The sequence below is a fragment of the Labrus bergylta genome, chromosome 18 (genome assembly GCF_963930695.1).
Source record: "Labrus bergylta chromosome 18, fLabBer1.1, whole genome shotgun sequence".
Lineage (NCBI taxonomy): Eukaryota > Metazoa > Chordata > Actinopteri > Labriformes > Labridae > Labrus > Labrus bergylta.
The window spans coordinates 22261098-22284458 of NC_089212.1; the positions used below are offsets into that span (position 1 = coordinate 22261098).

At 42.1% G+C, this 23361-nt stretch overlaps 2 protein-coding genes across 2 annotated transcripts; both read left to right on the forward strand.

The window, feature by feature from the left end:
- Positions 1 to 5684: 5684 nt before the first annotated feature.
- Positions 5685 to 14801, forward strand: grhl3 (grainyhead-like transcription factor 3). Its single transcript, XM_020642724.3, has 15 exons — positions 5685 to 5825; positions 7228 to 7396; positions 7500 to 7564; positions 8213 to 8483; positions 8600 to 8836; positions 9517 to 9628; positions 9779 to 9873; positions 10430 to 10588; positions 10695 to 10764; positions 10854 to 10978; positions 11812 to 11837; positions 11956 to 12041; positions 12131 to 12216; positions 12425 to 12489; positions 13735 to 14801. Exons 1-15 carry the CDS (start codon positions 5809 to 5811, stop codon positions 13850 to 13852), a joined length of 1701 nt encoding a protein of 566 aa, XP_020498380.1. The 5' UTR covers positions 5685 to 5808; the 3' UTR covers positions 13853 to 14801.
- Positions 14802 to 15215: 414 nt separating this feature from the next.
- cldn23l (claudin 23-like) lies at positions 15216 to 21001 on the forward strand. The gene is made up of 3 exons (XM_020642725.3): positions 15216 to 15611; positions 18304 to 18356; positions 18560 to 21001. Exon 3 carries the CDS (start codon positions 18800 to 18802, stop codon positions 19520 to 19522), a length of 723 nt encoding a protein of 240 aa, XP_020498381.1. The 5' UTR covers positions 15216 to 15611; positions 18304 to 18356; positions 18560 to 18799; the 3' UTR covers positions 19523 to 21001.
- The last annotated feature ends 2360 nt before the right edge of the window (positions 21002 to 23361 follow it).

A 23361-nucleotide genomic window follows, 5' to 3' on the forward strand; every position in this document is an offset into this window, starting at 1 on the left:
CTTTGACTCACATACTCAGTCTTCACTGCACCAGTAGATTTTAGCTCGAAGACAAAAAGACTGTAAGACTTGAAGACCTTAGATGAGTTGATAAAATAGAGACTTTTTTTTCACTGAACAATGCATGTAAACTATCAGAGTAAACAACCAGCAACCAAAGTTAAAAAGTTAAACTTTTGTCCCTAAGATGCACAAGAAAAAAAAACTCAAATGAGGTACAGCGTCATCATTGTATGTGGAAACAGTGCTGCTGTAACTGTAGCTGAACGACTGATGGTAGAAGAAATGTTATACTCCTGAGTTGTGGTGCATGCTGTTAGCCACCATATAGACATATTAGAATAAAATGGCTTGTGAATTTAACCAACTCTATTTCCCCTTTCAAACTGCCTTGCCTACACTCTAATTAAATTCTATTTAAATGCATTTAAAATGTAAAGCCTAAATGTTTTTGCTATCCTAAGATCACTTTTACAAACAGTGATCTTAACAGTGTTGCATTTTTCATTTGGTTTGCTTTCAGACTGAGTTTTGTCAAGCGCACCAAAGCCGGTCAAATGTTGTGTAGCCACCCGTCACTTGTTGGGGCTGTAGCTCCGACCAGCGGTTACTGCCACCCGGCCTAATGCTGCACTATGATCCCAAAGTAAACAACAAACAACAGGACAGTGTTAGAATGGCATCCCACAGCGTGCCGCAGTTTAGCAGTTTTTTCATCTTTAAAATAAAGTTAGTCATATGTAGGCTGTGTCAAATTAAACTGGCATGTCGATTGGAGCGATGTGTAACCACATTAAGCAGAGGCATGTGTTAACCTGCAAGGAGGACTGAAGGCTGGTGTTAGCAAAACGACAAAACTATCTGACATTATTCACAGACAGCCAAATTCAAACTATAATGAATTGCATTTTGGTTCAATTCCCTTTTTTGGTTTGGAACGTGTTCTCACATACGGTGAACTGAACTCTAGAGCACATGGAAATTAACCGAGACCCCCATTTTTAAGATGACCAGAGTACGGTTCTTTGGTACCAGGTCATTTCAGGGAGTTCATTTGAGTATTTACACCACCCCAAACCAAACGAACTATCCGATAAAGCACTCCAGAGTTTGTTATAAACAGTCTTAGGTGTGAATGCGTCCTTAGTCAAACTGAATACTTTAAAGAGCACAGCAGTTTAGGAGGAAGTGGCGTTGGTAAAAGCGGTTTGAAGTAAATGTGTCGGGCCTTTACGGTAACAGGTGCACCACTTGTTGCTGGTTTCCCACAGCTGAGGAGGCGATTGAGTGCAACACGCCCCGCAGGCTCCTTATATCTGTCAACCCTCAGCACACATTCCTCCATAACAAAACCAGGCAATAGAGCAAATAGACAGAACGAGAAAGAGATGGTGAGATATGTGTGCTGCGTAGGAGTCAAGGAGAAGAGCGACAGAATTGGCTTCTAATTTATGTCTTATCTTCACCACGCAGGATTTATTTTTTGTTTTAAAAGCAGAATATTTGCATCAGGTTAGGTGAGAAAGAGAGGACGGCGGTCAAGCAGCCGTAGGGAAAGTAGGAGCAGGAAAACAAAAAGGTGGGCGAAAGGAGGAGTGAGGTGGACACAGGAAAAAGGAGAAGACAGTGGGAGGAGAAAGGTGATGAGAGAGCTCCTTCTCAGCAGCACTGGTGCATAGAGCCAGCGCTGATGTCTGTTTGTAAGAGATCATGCATGGTCGCACGCTCACACGCACACACACACACACACACACACACACAGCAGAGGGACACAAAGGGTCCCGGTTTCACACTCCATGGGTCAGTATCAAGGCATGAAAAGGCAGCCGTTTGAACATCTTGTGACATCCTTCCAGAGGGAGGTCTCTCCGGGATCGTTGACGAATTTTTACGCAAATAAGAGATGAAAGTTGAACTCTGAAGATAAGACTGATGGGATCTTGTTTCTCAGACTAGAGTTAGACTTTGGGGAAAGAGACAGGTAGGTAGGGAGGCTGTAGTCCTTGAGAGCGGGCAGCCCGGGTTTGTCGCTCCTTACTCGCATGTCAGTCCCCTCACTCTCTCTCTCTCTCTCACCAGTTTCTGATTCTATCCACTGTCCTATATCTCTGAAACAAAGGTATAAAAAGCCCCAAAAAGAAATCTTAAAAAAAGACAAACAACACCTTTGGTTCCCTTTCCTTATATTCTTTCATACACAGCACTACTTACTGTATATTTAATGAATATATGTTGTACATTGTAACTCAGGCAACATGACGCAGGCCAAATTGTTGGCACAGGTTTGTATTTTCCACCTAATTTACCGACTCGTAAACTCCTCTTCATCGTCTGAAATATAAAGGCCTTTGTTTTATTTGAAAAATTTGAAAAACATTCAAACTCATTTATGTGTTGACATCTTATTAATAAATCACTGGGAATTGTTTCCTTCATATAAATCTATTTGTTTTCTCTCTGGTAAGATTTTTTGTTTCGTAAACCAGATGTTGAAATGAACTTCAGCTGCTGTGAAAGTCCCACAATTTCAAGCTATTGATGAATTCAGATTAATTAAATTAATTATGTGCATGAGCCATAAAAACCATGTGTCAACTGTGTCTCAGTCGTAATCATGTCTATACTAACTGTGTGTCATCATTTGACTGAGCATTACAACTTCTGACGTTGCTCTCAAGTCTAAACTGTAATGAATTTAGTCAATTTTAGATCAGCTACATTTTTCAGGATGCAGTAAAAGTAGCTCAAGATGAAGTACTGATCACTCTCATCATGATTTCATATGTGTGGAAGTGCAGAGTGCGAGAGAGAGAGAGAGAGAGAGAGAGAGAGTTTTACATTGATGTGGTAATTTCACCGTGTTAATGAGGGACACATTGAGAAAAGCTAAGAAAGACAGAGTGAGAGAGAGAGAGAAAACGGACAGATGAGAGAAGCCCTTCACACCCTCAACGAGCTGATGATTTGTGAAAGCGAGGCAGATCGACCACAACCACCATCTTTAAATGTCTGTTCGTTTCTCCTTGAGTGTTAGAACGAAGCTTGAAGGACACTTTGAGTCAAGCAAAAATGAACAACCTGGGTTGTGATTCCATGAAATCGACATACATTGTGAAAGTGTTGCAGCAGAGGATGTAGTTCTAAGTTCACAGATGATCTTTAAATACATGCAATTCATCAGGAAGGTGTGCCATAACAAGAACGTCTTCCATCTTTATATTTCTCTCCTGACATGCTGCCAACTTGCCCCTGGGCTTTTCTGTATGCGTGTGTCTGGTGTGTGTGTGTGTGTGTGTGTGTGTGTGTGTCTGGTGTGTGTGTGTGTGTGTGTGTGTGTGTGTGTGTAGGACTCCATGAGGGTGTGTGCGAGTGTGTGGGCAGGCTGCACAGCACGCACCCTTGTGTGTTACCACGCCAGATCCCTTCAGGTGTCAGCGACAAGAGGTGCTCACACATAAAATGAACAAATATACAGCTAGCTATAATTATACATACACACATACACATTGTACTCTCTGTGTGTGTAAGTGTGTGTGTGTGTGTGTGCGTGCGTGTGTGTGTGTGTGTGTGTGTGTGTGTGTGTGTGTGTGTGTGTGTGTGTGTGTGTGTGTGTGTGTGTGTGTGTGTGTGTGCACAGGTGAGTGGGTGGAAGATGATATCTTTGACTGACACCTCACAAGCGTCGCTGCTTTGAGGTTGCAGTTATGAGCTCTGGCTTCATTTCCTAAATGTTTGTGTGTGTGTGTGTGTGTGTGTGTGTGTGTGTGTGTGTGTGTGTGTGTGTGTTTGATTGTGATTCATTGTGAAAGTTAACATTTCACTTAGTAGTTGTCTCACTCAGAATCAGGAAGCATATTCTAAAAAAATCAGGCCAGGGATTACAGATGAAAACTAGCATGTTGGATAACTCTGGCATGTTTACAGAAATGTTGATTAATGTGCTTTAAAATAAAAATAAGTTAAATAAAAAGGAGTTGCGGCGCCGGTAGCTTAGTGGTTAAGTGTGTGCCCCATGTACCGGGGCTTTGGTCCTCCAGGCGGGCAGCCCGGGTTCAAATCAGGGCTCCTTTCCCCACACTCTCTCTCTCTCTCTCTCTCTTTCTCTCCCTGATTTCCGACTCTATCCACTGTAATATCTCTACAATAAAGACACAATCTTCAAAAAAAAAGTTAAACATGATCATCATTATTTAAATTCATCACTTAAATAGTTTGTTTTTTATACGATTTACTAACTTTACAATAAAACCGAGGTCAAAACTTGAATCACTTAATACTTTTCTGTTTTGGAAAAATGCCAAAAAAAACACACCATGTTTTTGTATTCATGTGCTGCATGTGGGACAAATGGAACAAAAAAACAAACTGTAAACTTAGATCAGAAAACTTTATTAACCCCGAGCGGGGAAACTCATTTTCCACCAGGTCGATTCATCCACACAGCAAACATCATCGACACCACAATCAGGATACACAACAAGTAAATAAAACACAAACATCATTAAAACATTTGAGACATAATCTGTCAGTGCATTAATAGATAGAAAGATCCACTCTTTATTGTCAGTGTCTGAAAGAACACAACAAAACTGTTGGCAGCAATCCTGTAAAGCAGCGTTTAGAAAATATTTCACGTTATAAAAATATATTAACAGTTATTTACAAGAAAAGTGTTTGTGCAAGATTGATAGTGGGGAAGTGAATAAATAAATTTACAGAAACAGTTGTAAATATTTGAGAAGCCTTTATAATCATACAAATGTAGGGAATAAAGCTCTGATTACACTTCTGCTTTGCAGATTTCAGATTAATATTTGAATAAAGCTCCTTCAATTGTATTTTTACTTTTTATTCCGTCACATCTGATAAATAAACACATTTTCCTGTTTTATTTGTCGCACATTTCACACACTGACACAACTCAACTTAAAAGGTTGAAAAAAAATACTGTCATCATTTGTTGTTCTTCTTAAAATATATTCAATTATTGCTTTATACTGGGAAATGTGAGTGAATATCTATCTTTATTAATATGACAATTCAAACTATTCATTAAAGAATCCTTTAAATGTATTTATACAAAGTGCCACATGATTCTTAATTTGAGAAATTACATTCTTTTTTTTAAAGAAATCTTTCCTTTTTCTTAAAAAAAAATAAATTCTGAATGATAACATGTTTTTTTTCCCACATACACTTCACTTGAGACTCTCTTCAGGAGTTTTGATCACCACACTTTGGTGTCCCTTCTTCCACCTTCAATGAAAAAAATAAATAAAGAAACCAAAACCTGTGTATGACATGTAAATCCAAGGAGAGTGAAAAATGATACTGACAAACTATTAACATAATTAACATATTAAAGCCGAGTTCCAGGCTTTTCTCAGAATCATTACCAAGCCTTTCACACCTCTGAGATCCCCGATCTCACTCTTTTATCCCCGATGCTAATGAGACCCGAAAATCCTCCTGTCCTGGATTGTTTTGCAAAGTGCTCTCTAGGCTGCACACCACTCATACACATGTAAGCCAGTTTCTCTCCAGCATGGGAAGGGTTAATAATCCTACACCTGTCCTATCAGACACCTGTTTCATTCCTCTCAGCCAATCAGAGCACAGAGGGAATACTTGGCTCGCATGAAATAAATCTGGGCCCCGTTCAAAGAGGGAATCACAACACTTGACTCATCTGTGTGTCACTGCTCCTCTTAAGACTGATTCACCGGTGCAGAGGGAAACACACACACGTCTAAACAGCACAAGAGTTGAAACTAAAGGAAACTATTCCGGCTGACTTGGACTGGAGACATGACCAAAGAGACTGAGTAAGTTCTACAAGGATTTTCTATTTAAGCACAAATGTGCATTTCATTCAAAAAAAATTTTTTAAATAACTATTTTTACTTATTTTTAGGAACATGTGAGTTAGACTTTGTGTTTGACAGTAGGGATTTAATGTCTGGTGGGAAAGAAACTCCCCCTTCTTCCTTTTTTTGCAATGAGACCCCCATGTGAAAGATCCCTGTTTTTTAAGAAAGGGGTGTTTTGCAGGGGAAATTGATATGGATAGGTTTTACACACACTCACACAAACACACACTTGAGCCCGTGGTCTGTTTCGGCTTGTGTTGTCACTAACCTAGGGGCCACTGTGCACAAAAGAGGACCGGGAAATAAGAATCTCCTCTTGAGGTGTTAGACAGAGACAGGGGGCAATGACAGCATGTAATGCATTGAATTACATAATGGAGAAACCCTAGACACGAGCCCCCCCTTCCCCCTTCCCAGCGTCTGTGTCTACACATCTGAACTTTTTCTAGTTTTAGGGGGAAATGGAGAGAAACTAATGGAGCTGTTGTGGTTTTTTTTTTTTTTTTTTGCAAAGGTGTGAGAAGGAGAGACAGGTGCATCTTAGAGCAGGTGTACAAGCAGACTTAAACCCCGTCTTTAATGTGGTGTTATTAAGAAATGTTAAATGTTAAGCAATCCACTTTAAAGTACAGTATAGATGTCTAGATGCTCTCATGAATCATTCCATTTCTCTTTGAGCTTCACTTCTTCTGTGGTCGTGAACACCTGTGGTCTCCCACTCCTGTCAGCACATTTCAATTAGCTGTTTATCCAGAGTAAACGGCTGCTTTATTTGCTCATTAGCTACTTCAGACTGACTCCAAAGGGGGATTTATCATGGTAGGCAGGATATTTACAATCCAATGTCACTGTGAGCCTTTCCAAACAAATCCAAGCCTCAGAATCCCGGGCTCTGAAAAGCTGAGCTCACCTGAGCGCAACTGCAGGGTTCTGTTTACTAGTAAGATACCTTGTCGTCTGTTTTGAGACCAAAGCAAATAAGTATGTTTATACAGGATTTGAGATGTGTATGTTTGAGTGGGGGGGTTGGAGGTGGAGTGGGCTGATAGTGGGTGGCCCTTTGGCCTTTTTTTAAAATAAACCTTTTTTGACACCACTGCTTCTAAAAGGGATGTTACTCAGCTCTGCGGTTTTGCAATCGAAACCCTCCACGCTCAGGAGCAAGTATGTGCAGTGCCCTGAGGGCCAGTCACTACTGCTAAATTACAACGTAGACGCACACCAACAAACGCTATCTCTCAAACAAGCATTTAGGATACTGGAAAATATGTATTTACCCATTGAGCAACTAGATAAATCCAAATTTCCTTTAGTGTTGAAATGTCTACTTAAACACTATTTCTGTGTCTATCTGCAGGACTCTGGGACTGATCTTTCAGAGTGAGAACTTTAACCGTTACACCAACCACATAATGGAGTCCTGGTCCTACATGGATAACCCTGTCCCTGAGCTGAACCACTCCAAACCCAGACTGCAACCGGGAGATGACCTGACAGCCTTAACTATGCTTTACGAACAGTGCAAGGTAGATAATGCAGAATCATGGGAATCCGATCTTTACTCATTGTTGTCCACAAGTTTAAGTCTAACTTTCCCATTCTGACCACCATTTGTCTTTCTTTTTCCAGAGCCAGAAAGAGCAGAAGATCACTGGTTGCAACCGTGGAGGAAACATTTGCAAATCAACAGAGAGGTAAGACCCAAAATCCAGATGTTCATCCCAACACCCAAATGTGGTCTAGAAAGTGTTAATACAGCGAGAGAAAGGCAGGGCTTTGGGAGGCCATAAACAGGTGAGACAGTAATCCCCAAATCAAACATAGTCAGTGGTATTATTGTCCACCTCTCAAGTCCTTCCATCCAACCCTCTCTTCATCATCTCTGCTTGTTCAAGAGTTTCCCCAAAAAAGCAAGGAGTTGTTTTCCCTCTGTTACTGAGCTTTCCATTCCAACTACTTGTCGTTGTCCAGAGAGTGATGGCCATTGTTGGGGCACAGTGTTGGTGCCTCAAACATCTTAAGCAGAGAAACTCAAACACAGAGATAAAGAAAGCTGGATTAGGGTACAAATAGTTCCCACCCAGACTCAAACCGTGTCTTTCCCTGAGTTCTCCTTTGCGGTAGCAGTATGTGGTGAGAGTGTTTAGACTAGTGTTTGTTTGCACAGGCTTCTGTCATGTTCTAGAGGCACTACAGTTAGGTTGTTTGTTCTCTTGCCCTCTTTGTACCGTGGGTGTAGTATTTCTGAGTCATGCTGACCTGACAAAAGCAGCTTTCCTGATCACTTAATCAGCTTTGTCTTTTCTTCCTTCTTCCTTTTTTGTTCCCCCCCACCCCGCCAGGAATCCTACAAACACCAATGACTATGTTACATTGGACGCATCCGCCAACGTTATGAAGATCCTCTCCGAGGGTGTTCCCTCGAGCCATCCCCAAGAGGTTTTGGGATCCAAGCAGAACACCTCCCTGCCCATTCCCACAACCTCAGACACCTACGCCACCCTGACCAGCGTCGTGTCTGACACCTACGACAAGCAGGAACTCAACATTATCTTCGACTCCTTGCTGCAGAAGTGGCCAGAGAGCGGGGCTTTCCCGGACCACAGCACAGAGGTAAGTTTATCTGAGAGCCCAGTCTTGTTTTTCTGAGCAGCTTTTTTTTTCCTGTTCAGCATTTCTGTCTTGCATATATTAACTTATATTGTTTTTTGCGTTTTCTGCAATCTCAGACTCTTCCCTACAGCGATCCCTTCCCCGAGGACCAGTCCAGCCCGGTCTACTCAGGCTCCTACACCGGCTCTCCACATGAGAGATTCAGGAGCGACTTCCAGTTTTCTCTTGGTGCTCCACTTGCGTCTACTTACAAGTCCAGCGAGCTGCCCATGGTGTACCTGAACAAGGGCCAGTTCTACCCCATCACTCTGCAGGGAGTGGACAGCGCATGCCTTACTGCCACTAAAGTCAAGGTGAGTCATCGTTAGGAAAGCCAGGAACATTTCTTTCTGAGAAATGTTTACCCAGAGTTCTTGTTTTGTTCTATTAACATGCAAGATGTGTACGAACAATCGGCGACTTTTGTTCTATGTGGCATATTTCCCCTCGGGCCTTTTTCCAGCATGAATACGTAAATTCCTTGCGTGCCACCGAGCCAACCCTTCCCAAAAATCTGTCCCTCCCTTGGAGCCAGCTCCTCAGTGACTAATTCCCTGCTGACACCCTGCGCACAGGGCTGCTGGCATTTAAATGACAGCGTCCTGCCCTGTTAAATGTATTCCTACGCTGGTGTAATGAGGCCAGAGTGCAGTGGAGATCAGCTCAGCTCAGGGTGAAAAAAAAAGAAGGAGTGAACAAGAAGGGGGGGAAGGTGTGGTGTAGTTTTTTAACATTGATTGACAACTCTTAACTTAGTCAAGTGAATCAGAGGATAAGGCCATACACAAACACACACCCACTCACTGCAAATAACTGAACACAATGTGAAGAGAAAAAGGGGATTTAGGATGATAAATGGAACATGGTGGCGTTTAGAGAAGAGCTGATTGTTCTCAAAAGGTGTAGTCAGGTGAAAGGATTGCTTACAGCTTGACAAATGTTCCTAACTCACAGATTTTTTTTTTGTCACCTTTCTCCCCCCCAACAACGACAGACGGTGGTGATGGCTGTGTTTGAGAATGACAAAAGCCCAGAGATGCAACTCCGCTTTTGGAATCACTGGCATGCGCGCCAGCCAACCGCCAAGCAGAGGGTCATTGACATCGGTATGTTGAACACTAATTGAAAATACATGTATGTGATCACTGTTCTGCTCTATGCAGACGATAACATCTTGGACATACAGTAAAAGTGAACGCATCTCACCATTCTTTGGCTAAGAAAAGAATATAAAAGATGTAATTCTCCTTTTACAGCAGACTACAAAGAAGTGTTCAGCGGCGTCAGCAACGTAGAGGAGGTGGCCTTCAACGCTCTCTCCTTTGTTTGGAACCCCAATGAAGAGGCAAAGGTAAACACATTCAACAAATCGGTCATAATTATGAAACAACAACGCGTCAATGTTTTTATATAACTAAGCTCTTTGAGGTGAAAGAGAATGAGAAGAACAGGTGGATGGTTTTAGAAGGAAAGAGAGGAAAGGTAGAGACGAGAGAGGTGGAGAGAGAAGGAGTGGCTGAGGAGGGAGGGGAGGAATCCCAGAAATGTGTTTGGCCCCGAGGCTCCTGTCACCACAGCAGGCGAGAGCCACGACAGCTCATTTTGAGCTCCTCTGTGGCCCAAAGGGCGCCGGGGTGGAGCTACCAAACATGCTGCAGGTGGAGAGGATAGGGAAGAAGTAGCAGCAGAAAATGTGAAGAAAGGCTATGAATACTGTGATTTTAATGATATGAAAAACCAGGAAGTGAGAAAAGAACATGGATGGAGGGAAAAAAAAAACTCAGAGAGGAAGTCGTTCTCAATTTCTCTCCAAACATGACATCATGCTGCACAAAGCTTCTTCCTTGGACTTTATTGGCAAACATCTTTCAGCATTAGCATTAAAATACATTCTCCTATGCTTACAGGTTTACATTGGCATCAACTCTCTGAGCACAGACTTCTCCTCTCAGAAGGGAGTGAAAGGCCTGCCGCTCAACATCCAGATTGACACCTACGACTTCAGCTCAGGAACAAACCAGCTCATTCACAGAGCTGCCTGCCAGGTCAAGATTTTCTGTGATAAGGTATGTCACTTCACCTAATTTCCTTTTCTTAAACACTACAAAAACCAAAAAAGACAAATGGCAGTTTAGGAGTTGAATCGTGACCATTTGGTTGTTGTTTTCAAAGGGTGCAGAGAGGAAGATGCGTGATGAGGAGAGGAAGAGATCTAAGAGGAGGGGAAAGAATGACGCAAACAGTAAGTATTGCAACCTCGATTATACTTGGAGTATATAATACTGCATTCGGAGGGTTTATTCTAACATTCATGTCTTTTTTTATTTTCAGCCAACAAGTCTTTAGTGAGCAGCTCCATGGGCAGTGAATGCACCTTCTTCCAAACCCTGGACGACCACGTCACCCAGCCGGTCCTCTTCATCCCAGAAACACACCTCTCCAGCTTACAGCGCATGGTAGGTCCTCCTTCAGACACACGTTTGTTATTGCTAGTAAATCTTCTCTCTTTATTCCCTGAGTTGAGTGACTCATTTTCCCGACCCTTGTATCCCTTCAGGGGATAGGAAAGGCACGAGAGAGAGAGAGAGAGGCAGGGGAAAAAAAAAAAACTGTGGGAAAGTATGTGGTGGGAAAAGTGGGCTGGGAAAAAAAAAAAGGAGGGGATGGTGTCAGCGAAAGTGAAGGTAGAGATCCGATGAGTTAATGGGAGTCGAAACCGGGCACAGGTACAAGCCGCTGCAGCTACTGACACTGACATTAGGCTATAGGGGTTTAGATGGAGAAAAAAAAACACACACACCTGTTGCACCTTCATGTGCACCACCCTCATATTACCCATTACAAACACTTGAAAAAACATTGAGGCGAGGGGGGCTGTTCAGACAGGCCAGCTTTCCCACACTATACGTTCTGATGTGTGAGTATAGAGGGAAAACTTACACAACTTCCTGCCATGTGATCGCAAAATTACATCACGACACAAAACCTCAAAAGGCAGTTATGAATGATGGAGTCATTATAACATCTTCGATTGGCCATTGTGATAAAGCACAGGATGAGTCTACCTTTGTCTCTGCACCAGCGCCCACGCTTGCGTTATGCTCTTTAAAGTTATGGGAAATGCAGTCTTAGAGTAATGATGATAACATTCCTTTTTGAAGGTATTGTGCTCACACAATAGGGGTGGGGGCGGGGGGCATTAAGCAATGCTTTTATCAGTGTGCATGGAGTGCTGTCTCATCAGATCTCTAATCAGGTCTCCTCTCTGTCTCTCTCTTTGTCCAACCAGGCCACTCCCAAGGACGAAGCTGACAGGTAAGCAAAGCCAAAAAAGCACATTAACAGCAGTCCATCACATCTGCTTATTCTCCCAAATAAAAACACAGTGGCTGTTTAAGTCTAACGTGAATGTCTGATCTGTTTTTTTTTAAAGGAGTTCGATGAAGAGATTGTATCAAAAGAGAGACCAGTCAAGCTCTCCACCCAGCAAGCAAGCACGCAGAGAAGACCCACAAAGAGGTAGATAGAAAAAACCAATGCAAAGATTAGCATGTAGCCAATACGCTAAATGTGTCCTCCGTGCTAATTTTTTTAATTTCCTCCAATAGTTCTGCTCTACGTGAGGTCGGGCGCTGAGGAGGTATTTGATGCGCTCATGCTCAACACGCCAACGGTGTCGGGTCTACGAGAAGCCGTAAGTAACATACTGTAAATAGAAAAACGTCAGACTTGGTTTTTCCCCACCACCTCGCCTTTGTTGTTTCCCTCCAACAAACACGCTATCGTACATCGTGTTCGCATAGCATTCGCTTTACGGCACGCTCTCTCTCTCTCTCAAGCATATCATTTGTCACTGACAACATCACGCTAACTGTCATCTCTTGTTCCGTTCCTCCCCTCAGGTTTCAGAAAAGTACGGTATGCAAAAAGACGCCATTGGGAAAATCTACAAGAAATGCAAGAGAGGGTGAGCTCCCTCATTCTGTTTTTTTCTTTGTTCTAATGCAATGAACACAGGTGGCTTTACACGCAGGCTGAGTGGATTTGGGACAGACGATGCGGATCAATTCAGGGCTTAGTTTGTCATTTTAATCTTTCCCCGTCTTAAAATAAGCTCAGGTCAACAAACAGGGTGGGTAGGTTAGTTGGCTCGGCCCCGCTGGAATGCGTTAATTGCAGGTCCTACAAAAGAAAGACGGGTGACTGAAAGGGAATGATTTCAGAAGTCCTTTAGATGAGTCATTGCTGTACTTTTAAAAAAAAAAAAATGTTTTCATAACTTCTTCCCATTGGACCATCAGGAAGTTTGTCATAGTTGAAAAGAGATAGTTGGGTGAAATTTAAGTCTTCAAGGGTTCCAGTCTTTGAGAGTTGCAAATCAAGTTCTGTATCTTTTTTTTAAATCTCTTACGTTTCTTTGAGCTCAGATGATCTTCTGCACGGAATAGGGCTGCTTTGCAAAAGTGACCTATGGAGAAAAACTTACTTAAAGTTGGCTAACACCACAGGAAAATATAAAGAAAGCCTCAGTAGCCATCTCCTGCCTTTGCTTGTTCAAAAGTCCGATTAGCAGGATTTCCAAATATCAAATAAGCTAACCCATAATGCATCAGCTGTCAAACTTATACTAGTCTGAGTCCCTTTGTGTGAAACTCCAGAGATCAGAGGGCAGATGTAAAAAAAAAACAACCTCCCAAGAGACACTGAAACACCTTTGGGTGATTTTCCCTGCTGTGTGCTCGCAGCAAGCACTTCAGGGGGGGAGCAGCTAAGCTAACAGGTTGGGTTACATTCTCTCCCTGCGGTTTCCTCCCTCCTCTTTTACCTCCAGTCTTCAATCAGCCGTGTCCCTGCAGGCAGAATGCATGAGTTCAGTCATTAAAGCCCTTAAGACTTACAGGTTGGTTAGAAAAGGAGGGGAGGAGGAAGAAGGTGACCTGATTTACTACCCGTACTGATGCAGGAGATATACGGCCTAGCATGTTTTTTTAAGGAGCGAGATGCTTCCTTTAAAACGAATGAGGCGTTTTATCAAAAAAAAAAGGAGAAACCTGGTGACTTGTTGTTTAAGAACGCTTAGCAAAGTAGAGCATGAAGCATTAAGAGTCGATTTGCATGTAAAAGTTTTAAAGACGGTTCAGTTTTTGCAGTTTAGGATAATTTGACTTCCTGTGCACACCTGACTGATTTCTTCGCTTTTTCTTTTCTTCAGGATTTACGTCAACATGGACGACAACATCATCGAACACTACACCAACCAGTCGGCCTTCCTCATCGAGATGTCAGAGGTCGCCGGCGGCCAGTTCCAGGTCACCCTCGTAGAAGTATGAAGTCCATGCAGCGTCCAATCAGCGGCACTGCTCCACTGAAGGACGCGAGACATGAAATCACAGCTGCCAGTTAAAACCATCTCTTATAGCACTGCCCAATCAGAGACAATGTGAGCTGTGACCGCCAAAAAACCAGTACGAGAACTGGACTTGAAGAGACCTCTCCAGTTTCAAGCTCAACCTTTAAGCCTTCATCTGAAGTGTAAATACAACTCGCCCCAGTTCTCATGATGTATTTGAGTTTTAATGCTCTAACGTTAGAGCAATTATAAAGAACAGCCTGTACATATATAATGTAAATAGATTAAATAAGACAGTGTTTAATGAATTAGCCATGTGCATGTCGCGATCCATTTTCCATGAATTATGTATTTCAATTTTTTTTTATAACTCTACGGAGATTTTTCAGCATTTTTTTTAAGAGGTTGCTATTCCTGCTGCTTTCAGTGTACTCATCATTTCTTCTACAAAATAATCCACCCACAACTAACTCACAATGTTGTTGTTTTTTTTGTTTTTTTTTAAAACTGCCAGCAAGTGTGTTCCTGTAATGGTTCCTGTTAGTTTCACGACTATCGCAGCCCGAAACACTTTGGGTTAGATTCAGAACCGAACGTCAGACATTTCCATCCAACAAACCACACAAGAGTTAGTATTGGCAATCATTTAGCCCCAAAGCTGTGGACATTTCCTGACTGTATAGTGTAACCACAGAGCTAACCCCCCAACCCCAAAACCACCCTCGCTCCCCCACCAAACCCTTTCATAGTATGCATGTGTGTGTGTGTGTGTGTGTGTGTGTGTGTGTGAAAAAGGTTGCAGGAAATCCCTTCCCCTTTTACGCATCATTTCAAAACGAACATGTATCCCTGCTGTATTTCATTATTATACCACGGCAATTCTGGTTGTATTAGCATATCTTGCCTCTTTTATACGAAAATAAAGAAAATGCAAAAGACTCGTTTCATCGTCGTCGTCTCTTTTTCTCATCTCTGGTTATGAGGCGTGCATATCAATTATCGCTGGAACAAAAAATAAGGAAGGCAGATGCTTATACGTTTTTTTTTGCGTGCACGGCTTCAATTAGTCTTTGTTAGATTGAAGTGCTGATTGGAAACAGCTGATCACTTCATCAGCCCTCTGCAAATCAAACAAAAGCATGAATCCAATCTGTATGTATGAGGGGTTGAACATGTTTTGTGTACTTCCTTCATGCAAGGGTTTTTTTTATGCTTTTGTTGTCTGTTTTTTCTCAACATTTGCAGCACACACACACACACACACACACACACACACACACACACACACACACACACACACACATATACACAGGCTTGATTATGTCTTAGCATAAGGAGATGTGAACTGTGATTCCCTATTTGGTGCCACTGACGGGGAAAAAAGCAGGGAGGCACTCTGCCCTAGATATAACACAGACATCATTCAGCAAGTCAAAGAGAGAGACACACACACACACAGAAGTGCAGCAAGGCAGAGCAGACAGAGACAAAGAGACAGGCAACACACGGACAAACAAGAGACATGAAGACAGAGAAAGCCAGCCAGCAGAGGCAGGTGGCGGTGAAGCGGCTGAAGCAACACTTCACAAGAGGGGAACGAGAGGGACAGTGATGAAGAGGTGGTTGCACCATCTGCTGCCGAGAGAGAGAAACATGTTTGTCGGTTCAGATGAGAGCGAGCGAGGGAGGCAGCAGCCAGCGATCTGCAGTGAGATAAACAGCACGACCCCTCCTGAATGGTAAGTGGGGACATGGACTGTGTGTGTGTGTGTGTGTGTTTACATTTCAGCGTTATATTTGCCTGTGTGAGAAGAAAGATTATTTATAGATCATTACATCATGTTCATTATTCCCAAACCATGAGCAGCCTCCTTAAGTGTTTTGTTTCTGCAGATGTTTTGGATATCATTTCTGGTGTCATCTCTGGATCAAAACAAACCATCTGAAGTCAGTGCTTTGAAAGCTTTGCAGCAGCAGAAACAGACTTTCTCCATTTTTGGTTTGATTTGTGGTTAAGCGAGCTCGACATCTGGTTCAGCGATCTGCAAATTGCATGCCTAATTTGTGCATAAAAAATGAAACAAAATCGAGTTTAAAATGTCAAATCATGCCGAGTGATAACGCTGGGGGGAACGAGGAAACCGTCCCGTTTCATTTCCCCCAGGAGGGAAGAGAAGCGTTTGATGTCTCGTCTCTCTTTTCCCCCTCACGTTAACAAAGTCGAAAATATTCTCAGTAGCAGAACAGGAAATACTGGGATGTTTCCCATCACAATGTTTGAATAACGCTTCAAGACATAGATGACATGTTGACGTCAGGTATGTGTCTGTGACAAAAAGCCTTCCACTTACTAGGCTCACTTAATCAAACAGACGTTAATCCTGATGGTTAATCCTTCTTTAATTACCGTCTATTCTGGAGTTTTTTGACGTGGTTTTGGTTGAATACTTTTCCAGCATGTCTGTTCTTGAGACTAATCACTGACGGTGAATCACGGTAAATGTCATCAACCCTGCAGTGACATTTGCTCAAGTGAATTATCTCCACATTAATAATGGATCCAATAAACTAACTTGATTGTAGGTCAGATTTAAGGTTAAATATCCTCTCCTTGGTGCACCGAAACAAACACAGGGTGATATCTGGCATCAATTCAAGATTTTTTTAAGAATATGTCATTGTTTTATAATTTTCCTCTACAAAAAAGTGACTTCAGTTGCCAAAATTTAAAAAAATGTGAATAATACTATTTAAATAACACCTACTAATCATTTTTAAAGAATTAAAGGTTTGACCATGAAGAACCACAGATGTACTAACGTGGGATATGTCTATCACTTTAATCATAATGTGGAAACATTCATTATGATAGCTTTATTTTGAAATCTTACTAAAATTTTGTTTTAATTAGTGCCGTCAAAAGATTGCATTTCCTAAATGTGATCCAACGCTGAAATTCAATAGTTAATCGCAATACATCACATTTATCAAATATCATTATTTTGCATTTCAAAAAACATTTTTGTTATGCTTTTATTTTGTATTTTTGTACCATCTTAAGATTTATCTTCACTGAGCCTACAGGCAGATTCCGCTGTCAGTGCGGTGGCTTGGCTACGGTGTGCCTGAAGGGACAAACAGCACATGATCAAGGCGATTAAAAAAAAACAAGTGCATTTATTTTTCTGAAGCGTTCATGCTGACAGCCCTCATTTTTATCTATTGCAGGCAATTTACAAGGCTTAAGTAAGGTTTAAATTCAGTAAAAGAAATAAAAGGAAACTCAAAAAGATTATTGCTGGTCTCACAATAAAGCCAGGGTGTTGTTTTTGTTCACTGAAGCAACAGTAAGGAAGATTTCAGTTTGGTGACCCACTGAGGGTCTCTGAGTGCAACTGTACTGTCCTAAACCACAACGAGACATCTGGATTTGACATCCAGTTCAGCGTCTGAAGTGGATGCGCGGTCACATTGGCCATCTGTACCATGCTGTACTCAAGCACGATTGGCCCCCCGCTGCGCCACTCCCACGCCACTCCTACAGCCTCTGGATATGGACGCGCACTAACCTCTAAGCCACTGGTACCCCTATCACCTGTTATTTTAAGGTGGAAAAGTGATGTATTGTAGCTTTAAAGAAGTTGACCCCGTGGGTGTTTATGTGACAGAGATCACACTGATTGGGGCTACTTGTGTGTGTGTGTGTGTGTGTGTGTGTGTGTGTGTGTGTGTGTGTGTGTGTGTGTGTGTGTGTGTGTGTGTGTGTGTGTGTGTGTGTGTGTGTGTGTGTGTGTGTGTGTGTGTGTGTGTGTGTGTCTGCATGAGTCACAGTAGTCCTTAAGTCGTCTCGTCTGCGTCCCAGAGGACATTTTCTTTCTTTCGTCCTCCAGGCTGCGACACCGTCGATGGACTCACTCTGCATTCAGACACTGGCCCCCGATATAATTACTAGCCACACTGAATTCTTCCAAGGTCATCAGCGGCCATCAATCGCCAAGATGACAACAACACACACATACTTCTGTAAACACACACATACGCTAACATTTCAACACACAACACCTAGTTAGACTCCTTTCTATAGAGCCTAACTATGTCTTGTTATGAATAAAACCACACACACACACACACACACACTGTCACGTTGAGACTGGCCAAGTTGTGGTATCCTAGCAACAGAGACAGACATCGACCACTCCGTCTTTTTCCTGTCCAGCGCTGGAAGCTGTGAAGGCAAAATCTCCTTCTGCTTTCTCCGTCTGCTGGAGCCTCACACCTCTGCTGTTTACCAAATCCCCCCCCCCCTCTCTCCCTCTCTCTCTCTCTCTCTCTCTCTCTCTCTCTCTCTCTCTCTCTCTCTCTCTCTCTGCATCATATGCAACCATATGTGCACAACACTCTCTCTGAATTAATATTTCTCTTTCATCCAAGGAGTCAGAATGAAGAGTCTGCAGCTAGAGAGGAAGACATTGTCTATCAAAGAGGTAAACTTCCTTTTTTTAAATTAATTTGGGTCGTTTAATGTTCTTACTTTCTTTGATTTGTTTTGCCACTAGAGGATTCTTTTTTTTTTTTTGTAATAAATATCCCATGTGTTTTTCTTTATGGGCAGAGGAGACATTTGGGATTTGGAATTTTTTTCTATGTGAATACATACTTACATGATCGTGTTGACTTATCCTTTCAGAATAGATTGTTGCTGTTCTGAGGAGACCCCCCGAAACCAACAAGTGCTAATAAGAAGCAGCGTCCCTGAGTGGAGGAGCCGCAGCAATCGTCATCTCTGTTTTGGAAATATTTACAGTGGAAAGCAATCTGAGGACAGGAATCGTGGAGCTGGTATGTTCTGTTTCTAAACACAGGCAGAGGAACGTTTTTTGTTTGTTTTTTAAAGAAAACCCGGGGTTGCAGCTCTCTCTCTCTGGGAATGCACACTCCAGGCTCCATGGTGACGGGGATCGTGTTTTCCCCGCTGGGACTGGTCCTCGTCTTCACCGCCGCCATCACCCCTCAGTGGAGAGAGGGACAGGCGCGTCTGAATATGACCGGGCCGGGGTCACTGCTCCGGTCGAGCGTGAAAGGTCAAGGGTTACCGGACTCGCTGCTCTTGCTCCGCTCTGACGGACTCTGGGAGACCTGCCTGCAGGTGGAGCACTCGGAGCTGAAGCAGTGCTGGCCCGCTGCAGGTCCGTATCAGAGAGACTCCAGGGTCCGCCTCGCCCAAGGTCTGATCCTGACCTCGCTGTTCCTGTGCGGCACCGGCATTGTCCTGGCGTGCGTCGGGGTCCGCTGCTGGACGGATCTACCTCTGAGGGGTGTCGCTGCGACGGGCGGACTCTTGGTTGTGACCGCAGGGCTGCTGAGCCTGACTGCTCTCGGGGTGTACACGCACAACCTCGGGATACTGGGGATGAGTAGTCAAGGGACCAAGTTCCCCCAACTCAGCCTGCATCCAGCGGGGTCGCTCTACTTTGGGTGGCTGGGTTCATGTTCACAGGTGCTGGGAGGCAGCGCTCTGCTGCTCAGCTTCAAACGGCCCAAGTGTCCGACCTGCCCCTCCTGCCCCGAGCTGCCCGCCTGTCCTGCCTGTCAATCATTTCCAGAGATCAGCAACAAGCCAGACATGAATGTTTACGAAGTCAGCTGTTAGAATACAAAGACTTAAAAGATAACACCGGGACATATACTTCAAACTTAACAGCTAATCAATCTGCCAGCTAATGAAGTGAAGTGATTCATTAATGACTGTGAACTGCTGCACATCCTCACTGAAAGATTAATGGAACATGATGATGATGTTATTGGCTCTTGATGAAGACACAAACTAACATGTAAAATACAACAAAAAAATAATCAAAGATTGTCACTGATTCACTGAAATAATCGATGTTTAAAAGAGCTCAAGTTCCTGCTGCCTTTAACTGCGACATGTCGTAAGTCTCTTTGTGCTGCCTTTCATATTGTAGCCATGCATATGTACTGTTAGCAAGCAACATAGTATGTTTTTTTTATTAAGGGCTGTCAAGCAATTACATTTTTTTATTTTAATCACTTAATTTCAATATTTAATCTGAATTAATCACATGTTTGGAATTCAATTATTTTGCATTTAATGATAAAATTGTAATTTCTAGGCTTTTATTTTGAAAAATGTTTAATGTCTTAAGCTGAATGTACTTGCTGTTTGAAATCAACCCCGCTTTTATTTTGAAATAAAGCAAGGTCCTTCTTGTAGATTTAATGTGACGACATTAACTCAAGCAAAGGGGAAAAGGAACTCGTTATGGATCAAAAACTAAATAAACCTCTCAAAGGGACGGTAACAAAGTCAAATGTTTTGGACTTTGGACTCGTCAGTTGAGCTGTCAGAGTTTTTTTTTAAAGTGAAATGAGACATTCAAGGACGCAGCAGTGTCGTTCTTTTCCATCTCTGACTAGAGGTGGACACTGCGGAGGCTACGGTGCAAAATACAATGTGATTAATTAAAAAAAATAAAAAAAAGAATGCCTTAATTTCAGACCTTGATTAATTGGGATTTATTTGTTAATGCTGACAGCCCAATTTTTTTTGGTGTCCAAAGACAACTGTGACATAAATATTTGTGATAAATTTAGAGAGCTGTAGCTTAAATAAAGTTAGATCTTAAAGTAAAAAATAACCTTGGGAAAAAACTTGTTTATATGCTGTTATTAAAAACCAACGTCCAAAGTGGATTTAACCTAATTTTAGGTTTAACTTTACTTGTTAATATTAAAAAGTGATGAAAACAGTCTTTCAGATATTTTTTTTTTTTTTATAAATGGAAACAGAAATCTTGTTTTTTTTTTCCTGAAAGCATTTGCACTCTGATTGAACTCTGAGGTCACTTTGGACAATGAAGGAGTCAGACTGAGGTCAGATCTTTGCTAACTGCTCGTCAGGGTAAATGTTTGTATGATACGTAAACTGAGACGTGTTCATTTTGTGAATGTGATATGACTTACTCAGTGACACAGTCAGTGTGAAGAGGAAAGTAGGAGGATGTTCAACAGGGTGTTGTTTGTTCTTTGCAGATGATTCATTGGTGTACGCTTGTTCTATTGTGTTCATGGTGATGCAGCTGTCTTTTGATTAAACATTTCAATATAACACTGTTTCCTGATCTTTGTTTTACAGTTTTTGCAACACTAAACGTAGAAGCAGATAGTTCTAGGTTTTATCTTGACATACTGTGGAACATTTCTCACTTGTTGAATTGTGGAATTTTTTTTGGGGGGGGCTTTTGCGACATGCGGGAAAGGAGCCACAGGTCGGACTCGAACCTGGGCCGCCCGCCTGGAGGACCACAGCGTCCATACATGGGGCGCGCGCACCATCCACTGCACCACTAGCGCCCCCGACTAATTTTTCCAAGGTTTATTTTTAGGCTTTTAATGTCTTTATTTGAGAGACAGGACAGTCGATAGAGTCTGTTATCAAGGAGGAGAGAGAGTGTGGGGAATGACGGGCAGGAAGAGAACTACAGGTCAGATTCAAACCTGGGCCGCCTGCTTGGACGACTATAGCCTGTGTACATCACTCACCACTCAGCTACCCCAGTGTTGGACTCATTTTTAAATGTGCAATGCATGCTTAGTTAAATTGTAGGCCTATATTTTACTTACAAGAGATCAAATGCACATGCAATTTCAAAACAATCACACCAAAAAATCACAATCCAAATTGACACAGAAAGAAAACAATTGTGAAAAAATGTACAAATCATCAACAGGAACCACTCATTTAACCAAAGTATTAAAGATATCTGGACAGAAATTGAGTAAAATTCTTCTTTCTAATTGAGTCTTAATATTCAGGAAGCCATGAGTAAAACGCGTTGTGGGGCCCACAGTGACAGCACTCATTGGATAACAACACAGCACGTCACAGAGCGAGGCTTTAACGTACAGTTTGACGCAGCTCTTTTATGACAGTCCTCTTCCTCTTCCTCACCGTCATCCTCAACCTTCTTTTTTTAGACTCCACGTACAGTGTACGGCCTCCATCAGGGTAGCATCCTCTGTGCTTGAATTATCATCACACTGTTTACTCTGCCTCATTTCCAGGCACGCGCTCTGTAATACTAACTTATTGCAGTCTATATGTGTTATTGTTTCTCACTTCATAGACTGGGCACTTGACTTAACCTCTGGAAACTAAGTTGTTCCACATAACCCTCTAAATCACATAAGCAGCAAACACCAACAGGCATCAACACATGCGTCACTTGGATGGGAGGGGGAGGGGGGAGGAGATTATTAGTAGAATAACAGAATGAACAGTTCTTACCGTTCTGACGTCATTCAAAGAGTGACTAATTCAATAATATGACATACAAAGGGAGACCTGGAGTTCAGTGTTGTCAATTTTGTATGAACGTGAGTCGCTAACACCACGGGCTGATAAGACAAAAGAGGATAATTAAAAGCAGTAAGTGGAATTTAAAAGGAGATCAGAAAATGTTTAGACTCCAGGCAAGACGCCAGATTTTGCTGCGTTGAAAATAAGACAAGATGAGATATAATTTATTGTCCTCAAAGGGAAATGTGTCTTGGACTCTGTCCTGCAAGAGACTTATAAAGTAGTTACATAAATAGAGATCATAAAAAACATGTAAGAATTCCACATAACAACACCTTCCTACAGCAGAGACATACGGCCCCCTGGCACATCCTCCATGTTATTCAGAATATTAATGGACAAATGAATGTTTATAGCGTTTCATTCTGAGGGACCCTGAAACTTCTCCCAAAATCCCCTACACCTCCTTCTCACTGTGCAGGGTCTCAAAGATGTTCTGAAGATTGTTTTGGTTGTAGTGTTGTTGCTGTGGTACGTGCACGTCCCTTTTTCTTAATAAACATGTGTGCAGGTGGGTGTATACATATACGTTTTAAATCTGTATACCTTATTTTGTCCTTTAAAAACTGTGCTTAATTCACCTCGACTATGCATGCAGTGTTAGGGATTTCTTTTTGAACGGCCAAGCTTTTGGTTACATGATGTTGTGTTCTAGTTGTCTCTACTTTTACTCAACACTACATTTGTATTACAGTAAATACTTTAGTAAACCCTTTATTGCTCTCTGTTAAAACACTAAATAAAAAAGGTCCATTAGGCTGTTTCTTTGTATTGGACTTTACCACAAACTTTTAAAGTTCAGTGTCTTTTATATCAGAGTTGATGTGTATAATATGTGAACTGCTAACCAGGATAGCTTATAACTTTACCACTTGTTCCTCCAGACCTCCTTCCTGTCAACAAGTACAATCACTTCTGGCTCCACAGAATCAAGATGGTGACGGCAAAAACACTGACCTCAAGTATTTGAATGAACCATTGGATGGAGTCACAATGGATGTCTCCTTCCTGTTCCCTCTACAGCTGTATTATTTATGTGTTGTGTAACTCGAGGTGTTGAAGCATTTTTGAAATGATTGAATCTGAACATGATTTAACCTTTTTCTAGG

Coding starts and splice junctions, on each gene's coding strand:
- grhl3 (XM_020642724.3), top strand. Junction 7,565..8,212: donor ATTTGCAAATCAACAGAGAG/GTAAGACCCAAA, acceptor CCACCCCGCCAG/GAATCCTACAAACACCAATG. Junction 9,629..9,778: donor GCAGAGGGTCATTGACATCG/GTATGTTGAACA, acceptor CTCCTTTTACAG/CAGACTACAAAGAAGTGTTC.
- cldn23l (XM_020642725.3), top strand. CDS start 18,800: ATGCACACTCCAGGCTCCATGGTGACGGGGATCGTGTTTTCCCCGCTG.